Source organism: Ochotona princeps, chromosome 3 (genome assembly GCF_030435755.1).
Source record: "Ochotona princeps isolate mOchPri1 chromosome 3, mOchPri1.hap1, whole genome shotgun sequence".
Taxonomy (NCBI): domain Eukaryota; kingdom Metazoa; phylum Chordata; class Mammalia; order Lagomorpha; family Ochotonidae; genus Ochotona; species Ochotona princeps.
This window is the reverse complement of record NC_080834.1, coordinates 32,909,823-32,921,369: the sequence shown is the minus strand read 5'-3', so window position 1 is coordinate 32,921,369 and position 11,547 is coordinate 32,909,823. Positions and strand designations below refer to the sequence as shown.

General features: G+C 46.9%; 1 protein-coding gene across 3 annotated transcripts in view; it reads right to left on the bottom strand.

The window, feature by feature from the left end:
* Positions 1 to 655: 655 nt before the first annotated feature.
* RUNX1 (RUNX family transcription factor 1) overlaps positions 656 to 11,547 on the bottom strand; it is a 240,067-nt gene continuing 229,175 nt past the window's right edge. For 2 of the 3 annotated variants that reach the window (XM_004594118.2, XM_058661665.1), the window contains 2 exons: positions 7,647 to 7,808; positions 656 to 2,368 (listed from right to left, as the gene is read on the bottom strand). In XM_004594118.2, the coding sequence (XP_004594175.1) occupies positions 1,896 to 2,368; positions 7,647 to 7,808 (635 nt within the window). In that variant the 3' untranslated portion in view covers positions 656 to 1,895. The remainder of the gene's footprint in view (positions 2,369 to 7,646; positions 7,809 to 11,547) is intronic. The other variant, XM_058661664.1, reaches the window with a different exon arrangement.

The window sequence follows — 11,547 nt, the reverse complement described above, 5'->3', positions numbered from 1 at the left end:
CAAAAAAAATCAAGTTGTTTTAAATAAGTCCAGCTGTTTTGCTGCCTGCAGCCAAAGTTCTAATTTGAACACTTAAATTTATAAAATAAAAATCAAACACTGTTCTGAAGTCCTGCTTTCAAATACTCCTCAGAGTTGACCTGAAATCACTTCAACTAATTTAAGAGGTACATTAAATAACAACCAGATCGTCTCGAACACATGTATGTCTAAGTCAGCAGTCATACAACTGCATTGAGACCCAATCCTCTAGTGAACAGAGTGCCATCAAATTTACAGTGACATCGATAACATTGAGATTGGAGCCATGGCCAGCAGCAACATGACCCTTCCTGGGCATGCTGGTGCACACTCCCCATAGGGCAGGGTCTCAGTCTGGGTGGAGGGTGGGAGTGGAGAGTTGCAGAGGGTGAGGGGTCCTGAGTGTGCCAACCCATGACTCATCACTGATGTGGGTGCGGAGGAACCGCCCCTACAGCCTTTGGGTTCACCCTCTGTAAGCTCAACCGGAGGCTTTTCACCCTAAAGGCACCTGGACTAGTCCCTTCCTCTGCCACCACTGGTGGACAGCCACAGATTCTGTTCTGCGTCAATGAACAGGTACGCTTCCAAAGAGGACCTGCTAGCCCCTCGATCTGAGTAAAGACACCCCTCCCCATCCACTAATTTGGCTCCTCTGTCAACAGCGCTCCACTTGGGATGTCTTCCCTTACAAAGCATGTCAGAAATCACCAAAGGCCTCGCAGCGAGCAAATCCCTTGGGAGAAACTGAATCCTCCGCAGAACACATAATCACTGGCACCTGTCTGAGCCCCCTGGGACCAGACTTGACCTTCGCCGTTTGAAGGGAAGGAGCCAGATATCAGACCCTTTGCAGAGCTTACCAGAAAATTCCATACTTCTGATCTTTGGAGTGACTCTCAGTGTCTAAAAATCCGATTTAAAAACATTGCTGCATTAGTGACCAACTTGTTTAATTAACATAAAAGGGAGTTTAATGTAAACAATATTTCTAGATAACCAAGTGATCACATTCGCCATCCTTTTTTTTCCCAGCCTTCTTCGATGTGACACATTTAACTCTGGCTTCTCTCACAAACAAAAGAAAAGAATGTAGTACTTGATTTTTTTTGTTAATATAAGTACATTTAAATAATTAAAAAAAGTATCAACACGTAAGTAAATGTCTGAACATCAAGATACATAAATATCTAGGGATTCCTCGTGGGAATACAGTAGTTAAAAATGACCCAAAGCTGTAGCTGTCTCGAAAAAAAGAAAAAAAAGACACAGCTACACACCAGTCCAAAGAAAAGTTAAATAAAACAGAGAAGGAAATCATATAGTTTTTTCAATTGTCAAGGCAAGAAAGAAGCAAGCTCAAATTTGTATCTGTGTATATAAAAAACCACCCAAATGCAAATACGCATTTTGCCATTGATAAGGTGCGGAAAAGGAAAAAAACAAAAAAAAACAAAAACAGAGTTAGATGTCAAACAGGACGAGTTGCATCCCTCCGCGGCCCTCCCTCCCCAACCAAAATTCCATACTCTTTGGAAGAAACGACTTGGTTAAAAAGTGAAGTCAAGGGTATAAAATCTTTCTTTTATTCACAGCATTGCTAAATCAGAAGCATTCACAGTTTCCCTCCGGGAATCTTCCTGTTTCCTTTGCCACGTGTCCACACGCTGGCGGCGGTCTGGTGGACACCCTCAAACTGGGTCAGGTTTGAAAACCTGCGAAGTGCCAGGGGCGACAGCGGCGTAGCGCAGGGGTGCCCGGCCTGGAGCGGGGTCCCCAGGTGACGGTGATGGCAGCGGCGGGCCCAGGCGGGTCTCCCCGCAGCTCTTCCCTGGTCAGTGTCGCGTCGGACGATCCCAGCTGGCCGCTGTCCCTCAGTAGGGCCGCCACACGGCCTCCTCCAGGCGCGCGGCAGGTGCCATGTTGGTGGGCGAGTTGCTGTGGCTGCCCTCGGCCTCCACCACGTCGCTCTGGTTCGGAAGGCTGGGGTTGAGCAGGGCCGAGCCGGTGGAGGCGTTGGTGCAGGGCGGCAGGATGCGTGGCGGCGAGCGCTCGCCGCCCACCAAGGGGAACTGGTAGGAGCCGGCCGAGGCGCCGTAGTACAGGTGGTAGGAGGGCGAGCTGGTCTGGAACGGACCTCCCTGCGCCTGCGACGAGCCGGGGTAGGGCGGCGGCAGGTACGTGTGGTAGCGCGTGGCCGAGCTCATGGCCGACATGCCGATGCCGATGCCCGACGTGACGGGCGTCGGGGAGTAGGTGAAGGCGCCTGGGTAGTGCATGCGAGGGTCTGAGATGGAGGGCAGAGCGGGGAACTGGCGCGGATCGCTGAACGTCAGGTCGGGCGCTGCTGCAGAGCGGGTGAGAAAACATGTGGTGAGTCGGGTTGGGGAGACCGTGCGCTTGCTGCTGCTCCCCACGTCGCGGCAGGGGTGCAGCCTAGAATGTCACTGCCCAGGAGGTTGCGGCAGTGACCCCCAAATGCCACAGCCCACGAGGACAGGGACTATCCGAATGCTACTCACTAACAAAGATGGATTTATCCCCAAACCACCATCCAGAGGGCTGCTCCTGCCCAGGGAGGTGTGGAAGGTGGTATGGAATAGAAAGGGAAGAGTAACATTGAACATCACATAATTTAGTATGATATATGATATATGAAACGATACGGTACAGCAGTACATGTGTGCTCTGTGTAATATATGACAGTAAGGCAATAGGCATAGTATAGATGCACTATAATGTCTTACGTATAGAATATTGATATAATCCCCCCAGCCAAATGTGCCAGCTGCCAATTTTTCCATGTTGCAAGGGCTAAGAATAAGCTTTAGTTTTTGGAATAGTCGAAGGAAAATCCAAAAGTGACAAGTATTTTCTGACGTGTGAGAAGAGTGGGCAGTCGTAACTTCAGTGCCCATGTGCAAATCGGGTCCCAGCCTCACTCACTGTACTGCCAAGGGGAGTGTGCCCTGGCATCCCTATGAGGTCACGCCCAGGTCAGGGGGCACCACAACGCCTACAATATCTATTTTCTATTTTCTTACAGAAAAAGTTTGCCAGATCTTTGTGTTACTTATACATTTCAAAAATATTTATAATTAAAATAATGCATCAATAAAATCAAAATATTAATATCAGTTTCACCTGTAATATTAACATGAAATTATGTAATGGATTTTGAATGCTAATATTAAGAGATTAACACATGTTAATACTAAGAGAAATATATGCAATGTAACCATGTAATGATTTATAATACTATTTTATATGTAATATTTAGGTTGATTTGTGAAAAATTACCAATCCTATGAGCGAGGAACAGTTGAAAAACTGGTCATTTCCTGTTTTTCATTTTAATCTGGCACAGTGAGGACTGCAGTGACAGGCAACCTCACTACCATTCCTCTCTCCCCGCAGCATCTGCCTTCAGATGATTCCGGGTCTAGTCTTCTCTGTACGTGCTTCTCTGGCTTGTTAACACGAACGGATGTCGGATCCTGCTTTACGGTGCTATGATTTTTTTGTACATGCTGAAATGTTACCTGGAGTAGCAATAATGTGTCCCTAGAATTCTTCTGTTAGGGTTTGGGTGTCTGTGGTGTCACAAGCTGGCTTCTGCTGTCCTGTGCTTCCCTGCATCCTTTTGCATGTTTTTTCTTCTTACAGGCTGATCTCTGGAGCTACTAGAGGGCTGGGTACCCCAAAGGGTCCTCTGTGTCCTGTGGCACAAACCTTCTGAGCAGTGACATCACTGTTAGGGGAGGAGGGGTCTGCTGTGTGCAAGGTGAGGTGCTTGGTAGCATTCCCAGCCTTCCCCATGCCAGTACTGTTCCCTTCCTGCACTGTGAAATGTCTCCAGATACTGCCAAGTAATTTGGGGTGGCTGACTCCACCCCATTCTCATCCCTGCCTAAGAACCAGCACCGTGGACAGAAGGCTGGTGTCCTAGGGTAGTTTCTGTTCTTCAGAATTATTCATGAAATGACCAGGCCAGAGGATAGTGTTGACATCAGCAGACCCAAAGATAGCAACAAGGCCAAGCAGCAGAATGAAATGTTTTACAATTTTAAGTTCTCAAATCAACCTGCAGAATGGCTCTCCGCTCAGATGGCATGTGACCTGTGTCCTCCTGAGTTCCGGCCAATAAACTGGGCAGGGCCAAAAGCTTGCCCTGAAAGGAAAGCTACCAGGGTGGCTTAATCTGTTTTTGGAAGGCACCCGCTGCTGATCAACTTCCTCATATTTCAGGCCTATTCTTTCAGCAAGGAGAGCTAGTCTCCCTCTCCCTCTCTCTCTCCTCTACTCTACCACCACTCACCACCATCCTACCCTGTAATGGGTGTTTTATTGCTGTAACATTTTTTTAAATGGACTGCTCTGTACATTTGGGGTGAATGTGATAAAGAAATAGAGTCCTCATCAGAAGAGCTAATTAAAGTTTATAGAAACAGCCGAAGTCCACAGCAAATCCCTCCACTAATGAGGAAACCAGGAGGCTCGCTCTCAAACATTCCTGTTAATCTTTTCAAAGCAAGTCAGACATGTGGGTAGGGAAGAAGTTGTAAATGGACAGGGGCTGGGGGGCTGCCCTTCCTCGGCCACTCCTCTAGCTCCTTCTCCACCTCATTCCACAGGGTTCATCTCTGTCCACTCCCGGGTGAGCAAGGCCCGGGTCACCTGGTCTCTGCTTACAGGCACAGGTATGCCATGCTTAATGTGACAGGAAGTTTTACTCCCTCTGCCTTAAATTTACATAGTCTAGAGAAAAGGAGAGGTAGGAGGAAAAGCATTAGGCAAATACAGCAATTTGTAGCCATCTGATGCAATCTTCTGGACACAAATAAATGACTGCCCATGATTCTCCAGAGTGTGTCCCAACGCCACATGACAGCCCTGCACAGCCTCATCCTTTCTCCCAGTAGGTTCACCCTTTCTGTCGCAGGGCAGATGCAGTGAGAAGAATCATGGGGGTGCAGTGAGGGCCCTGACTGCCTGCCTGCAGTCCCTTGTGAGTGCATGACCGCTCAGGAGCAGCAGCGCTGGAATGCTGCTCCCGCGTCGGCTGTCTGGTTGGGATGGAGGTGGGGCTGGATGGTTCTCTCATTTGCAGGCAGCATATCTGTACTGCCTACACAAGAGTCGTGTCACACGAAGGACCATCCACTTGGTCACATTTTCTTCTTGCACACATTGGGATACTAACACTGCTGGGATCCTCGAATGTGCTCAAAGGCTCTATTCCAACAGTTGCTTCCCTTTTCAGAACTGGTCTGTCAGCCCTCCTTAGCAGACCCAGCATCACCTGTGTGACCACAGCTCCTCCTGTCTGTCAGGCTGAGTGAGAGCTGACTTCTTTCATGGCAGTGTGGATGGAGGTGGGGACCCCTGATGCTTTTTAAAAGTAGGAAATCTGGGGATTAGGAAATACAGCCATTTTGGTTGGAAATGTCCCCTATCCCCGACCGATGGGGCTAAATATCTGCCATGACAGCTCAAGTCTTTGTGCCACAGTTTGACGTGGATGAAAGCAGCCCCATGCCGAGGCCCCTCCCGCTGCCCCCAAAGGATTAAACAGCCTGAGCAGATAATGGCTGCCTCAAAAGAATCTCCTGCATGACTCAGATTAATGCATGTCTGTCGCCCCCGCTGGCAGCTACACATTAATTTTTTTTTCTCTGAAAAAAAGAAAAAAAGAAAAGTAAACCTCCAGATGACAACTCTTTTCAGACAAGGTGTGGAGTCTGTCTGCAAAGGTTAGAGAGAGGGAGAGAGAAGGAGACAGAGTTGGAGTCCCCATGGAGAAGGAAGCCCAGGTGGGGCCGAGGCCTGGAGAGGGGCAGCGCACAAAGCCCTTGGTGGGATTAAAAGGTAAGGCGGCACAGAACAGTGTCAGGTTCTCAAAGCTGTCCTGGGCAGACGCGTTGCTTTTATGTGCCTCTGCTCTCCTGCCGCCCCCAGGTTTATGACAAGGCCTCTCAGGCTCATGCTTCAGGCTTGATTTTGCAGAGGGAGCTCTGCCAAGTTGAAGAACAGTCTCCCATGCAATTGGAGAGCTCGGTGGAATTCTCTGGTCCTCCCTCCAACACAGCAGTGGGATAATGGGGGAGGGGTGCTGAGATGGGTCTTTTTTTCTTTTAATCTCCTTCACTCTCACACTCTTCCTCTCCCCTTGGCTCTTGAGCAGCAGGCTGTTCAGAGATAACTGATGGGATTCTTCTTTAAGAATGCCCCCCCATTTCTGAACACTGTTTCATAGCAGAGGCGGGTCCCAGAGTTCTAGTGCCAATCTTGGCTAAGTCAGGAGATGCATGGGACAGACCTGTCCCATGGTCATTTGCATAGGAAACAGGAAATGTTTCAGATGAAGACCTGAGCCAGTGTGCAGAGTTTAAGAGTATGTAAAAGCAGATGAGTGCTTTTGGAATCAAAATCTACTAATCAGGTTCTAGAAAACTAGAAGCTGAACAAATCCACCATTCCTGTGCTGCACTTTCAACTCCATGAAGATGCTGGCATTAGTGGCCAGAAAGATGTGAAAACTGAGGTGGGAAGTGGGCTTTCCCATTGCGTGAGAAGGCTGAGAACACGTGAAGGCAGTGACCCTCAACAGTGGGGGCACATTTGCCCCTAAAGGCACACTTGGCACATTTACTTGTTGTGACTAGAGAGTGCCCCTGGTGACGGGAAGCCACATTCTACAACAACGCTCAAGGAACTCCCGCTTCTCCAGCCCCAGTGGAGCACTGTTTGGTCCCCCCAACCCAGGAGTGCTGCTGGGAGAATCTGAGAAGTCAACTCTGTGACTCTCTCAGCAGCAGCTGAGACATCTGGTGAAGTCTCAGCAAACACGCTGATTTGGAAAACAATCTTGCACAATCTCGAAGATGGCAGACAGGGCTCCTCTGCCTCCTCACTCTCCCTAGTCTGCTCTAATCTCATCTCCTGGGCAGAAAAGCAAAAGCCGCCACCTCCCACCCCGCCCCCAATACTCTTGCAAGTGTATTTGCAGGCATCACCACGCTCAAGTTCTCCCAGGGTTTTCACAGTTGAGTCCAGCTCCAATTTCAAAGCCCCACACAGCAAGATTTTTTCTTTTCGTTTTTTCTTTCTTTTTTTTTTCCCCCTCAACAAAGGAATTTTCCTGTGTAACTCTCATGATTTCCCTGCCCACAAGCAAAGGTGAGTGCCAAGCCCAAAGGGCCTGTAGGTGAAATGACTAATATTTAATGAGCTCGTATTCACAACAATTATGCTAACCATGACACTTGAGCTTCTCAGGCTGCTTCTCTGACCTCGGCACAGACAGCACCCAATTGGAAATGTGCAATGTAGAGTCCACTGCTTCTACCCCGCATGTACCCTCCATCCCTGGGCAGAGCAATCCCATCTGGCCAGAACTCAGTTGGAACAATGAGTTCTAGAAGCTGACCACTCTGGCCTTTGATTCTGCTAAACCTTCAACTACACTCATGTGTCAGGAAGAAACGGTGCACGGTACTGTGTGTGGAATATTCAGTACTTGTCCTTCACCTGACTGTAATGTTCACAGCCCTCCTCACGCACTTCCCTCCCTGGATCCTCCACTGCAAATCTGCTGCAGAAACATGTGTTCGCAAGCCACTCACTTGAGAGCCGACTGGAAAGTTCTGCGGAGAGGGTCGTCATGCCGCTGGCACGTCCAGGTGAAATGGGCGTTGCTGGGTGCACGGAAGGAGAGGCGATGGAGCCCAGGTACTGGTAGGACTGATCATAGGACCACGGTGGGGACGGCTGGATCTGTCTTGTATCTGCAGAGAATCAGGGAGGTCACGTGTATGTGGGGTGAGGAGGTGGAATTTAAAAAAAATTAAAGTCTTTTAACAAGAAAACAGTAACTTTGGTTAAATGTATTTTCTGTGAATGTGGCTTGTTTGTATCAGTGTTCCTGTAAGTCCACGTCCAAGGAGGTGCCTCTGTTGGATGATGGCTGCGCCCAAAAGATACTGACAGGTTACACTGATGCTGGGAGGTGCTAATAACTGTCTCCTTCTACAGACTGTATCTGATTATGCTAACAGTGGAGAGAGGAGTGGGTAGCACTTCCCAGGCAGAAGAGTTAATGCTGAAACCGGCTGCCCGTGGCACCCCGTGGCACCCCGTGGCTTCCCCTACTAACTGCTTGGATCGTTTCAGATTTCCAGGGAGTTACCATCATCAGGAGTGCCTCAGAAGCTCACGTGATCACCCATCTGTACTTAGTAATGCCAGCTCTAGAGTTTGGGAATATTTATGTGCCGTTGGTGAAAGTGTCCTGTGGTCTTCTGAATGTTTTCTATCTGTGTGACTTCTCTCGCCAGGCTGGCTACAAAGAAGGCCTGGGTATGAGGCTGACCAGGAAGCGTGATGGCAGAGAGCTCACACAGCCCGTTGGCAGAGCTGGTCCCGTCAAGCCCCCGTGTCCTGCTGCTTTTCCGGATTTCAAGTTTGTAGCTTTTAAAAGGGCAGACTTTTGAGCAAGTGCCTCACAGGTTGCCCTTCTAAGATGCCTGGGACAAAGAAGAGACGGAGAGTCTGACTTCAAAAGATTTCGGCAAAATGGATTTTGTCAATTTGACTCCGGCATTCAGAGGAGTCTTAGTTTTCAAAAGCATCACACTGCAGATGAAAAGAAAGGGACAGAAAAGCCCCTCTATTTTTAGGCAAAATTGTAAAGAAATTTAAGTTGGATGCTGTCCCACGACAAGACAGTTTTATGTTTCCTTAGTGTTAAACATTAATTTTCTCTTTGTGTCCCACCCTGCGGGAAAAAATAATAGTACATTATTGTAACTCACAAGGGTCTTGACAGGCAATCTATGAAAAACTGCTGTCTTTTGTAAACACCAGGTTCAAGTGTTGCATAAGCCATGATATGCAGAAACGAATTATTTTTGCTCATTATGAAATATTCAAATCTGCTACCTCCAGGAGCTTCTTTTTCCTAGCAGCTAAAGTTCCCTTTCCAGTTCACCTTCTTGAAGTTGCCTTGGTGAACAACAGTCAAGACGCATGTAGACCCACACCGTCCTCCCCTGTCTCATTCTGACACCCGCCCTCGGACCAATTTCTTTCTGTTCCTGAAAACAACTGGATTCTTAAGTTTGAGAAATCTGGTAGCTCCTAGACAAATATTTTCACAGGGAAGCTTTGAAATTTAACATTAAGGAAATTACTCATTTCATTCATAAGTGTAGAGGACTTGAAGGGGTGGCAAAGACTAAGAGAGCTGGTGCATTTTCAACTGAGCAGAAAATAAACGCTCAGTGTCATAGAAGATCCTGTATAATCATTGAACTAACAGTGTCTCTAGTAAATGAAGGCAAATCCCAGCACCAGATTGCTTGATATTCCCTGTTACTTCTAGCATTTTGCTCTGAGTTTAAAAGTGTGTGTGTGTGTATATATATATATATATATATATAGAGAGAGAGAGAGAGAGAGAGAGAGGATTTTCTATAAGATGCACATATGCTATAGATAAACACGTGTACTAAGTGAATATATAGTACTCAAATATTTTAATTACTTTAAGAAAGCAAACAAAAGAGAGTTTACCATTGTCATAAAGCCCTCCGGGGTGTGAATTGTGGTATAGTAATCCCTGCCTTGTTGTGTAGTGTAGACAGCCTAGTACCCCTAACCCCATGTCTAAAACCACACTAAGCATAAAGCATTATGCCATGATTCATGCTCTGTCATGTTTTACTGTAGGGAAAAAGTTGTGCTAGGCTTTTCTAAACTCATAATTAAACCATGCAAACGTTGCATAATATTTCATAGCCTTTTAAAAATATGCTTTGGTAAAGTGATCTTTATGATTAAAGTCCAAGTTGTATGATTTCTGTTTTTTAAACACAGGGTTGTAGATTCAACCTCATCTTACTTCACAGTGCAACTTGACTTTTCAGGTGCTGGGGTGAGGGACAGCCCTCCTTCTCTCCCATCATGTTGCGTGCATGCCTGTGAGTGCGATGGATTGTGCTTGGGTTCACTGCCGGAGGTGGGCCAGAAGGTGGTGGTGGAGAGCCTCCCGTGGAGAAGAAAATGTGTATTATTAAAAACATGAATTGTTAACAAAAAAAGGGGCATTAAAAAGGCCCCAGTGATACGGTACATTTTTGGCTTAATATTCAGTTACCGTTTTTGCTTTGATGTGGCGGCCATCGTGAACATATGAAGGGGAAGACAGAAATGGCAGTGCTGGGGCCACTGTGAGCACTGGGTTCACGGGCAGCAGTAGTGGACACTGGGCCTGTATGTGTGGTGAGTGAGTAAGTGGCCTGCTTGCATCCTTATTGCACATCTTGGAAACAAGATGACTTCTAAGTCCTTTTTAGTGATATCAGAATGAGATTTTAGCTCCCATCATTCCTACCCAATGTGTCTTTGCTGAACTCGGATGTTACTTGCATTCTGCTTGTTGAATGGGGCTGGTGGGGGAGTCTGATTTGAGGTAGGGAGGGATGAGGTGGGAGCTATCCAGCAGATGACCTAGGCTGAAGAAGAGCGCTAGTGTTCCTGTTTCTGCACGGCATAGGGATTCTTGTTCTCGGGGGAGGTGCTCTCGAAGGAGTTCAGTCCATCAAAAAGAACGTAACTTAGCCAGGTGTGTGCTAACTTAGCTGGTAACAGAATGATGACTAACAGCCATATATCCCCTGCCCCAGTGAAACTTAGCGTAGTGAAGATCCCAGACTTAAGATGCTCAGAAAGGTTTCTTCCTGTTGTCTTAGTCATCATACTGAGAGTTTTTCTTCATTTGTTCATTTGTTCATTTATAGGTTCATGAAAGAACTTACTTGCTTATTTATTCACATTTCTAACTAACATTTTTGCCTTAGTAAGGGCACTATGGTGGAAACACACTAGTGAGGTTATAGTCCCTGACTTCTGGCAGTTACAGACACTGAGGACCTCAATGGCTGTATCCAGGCTAACTCTTGGAATTAACTGCCTCATTTCAACTTGCAAACAGCATTCCTGAGGCAGTGTTATTTACGACATGCTTATGATCTGCCTCTGAGAGCAGATGATTAGGGAAAGTAGTGAACTGAGGTTGCAGACTTCAATTTGAATCCTGCCTTCACCATAACCCAACAGTATAACCTTAGGCAAGTGGCTTGCTTTCTCTGAGCCATGGCTTTCTGACTTCAAGGAATAAATAGTGGGGAACAGTGAGGCCAGTTCAAACATTTATCTTGCCACGGTACATGTGCAATAAGTATGAGTGATTTTATGATTATATTACCAAAAGGGAAACCAAATCCACCTCAAAGGATTTATCTGAGGCTTCTTATTAGGGCCTATGCCCCTACTCTTTTCAACGTTTGATCATCAAATAATGGGTAAGACAGAACCTGTCTCCTACATTCCCATTCCCAAACCCCACTACCTTCCATTTGAAATGGTCAAAAAAAAAAAAAAAAAAAAAAAAAAGGGAGAAATTTGGAACAAGGTAAAGCTTGAGGTGGTTAGCTGAGAAGTGCCCACGACATTTACCACTCTAAG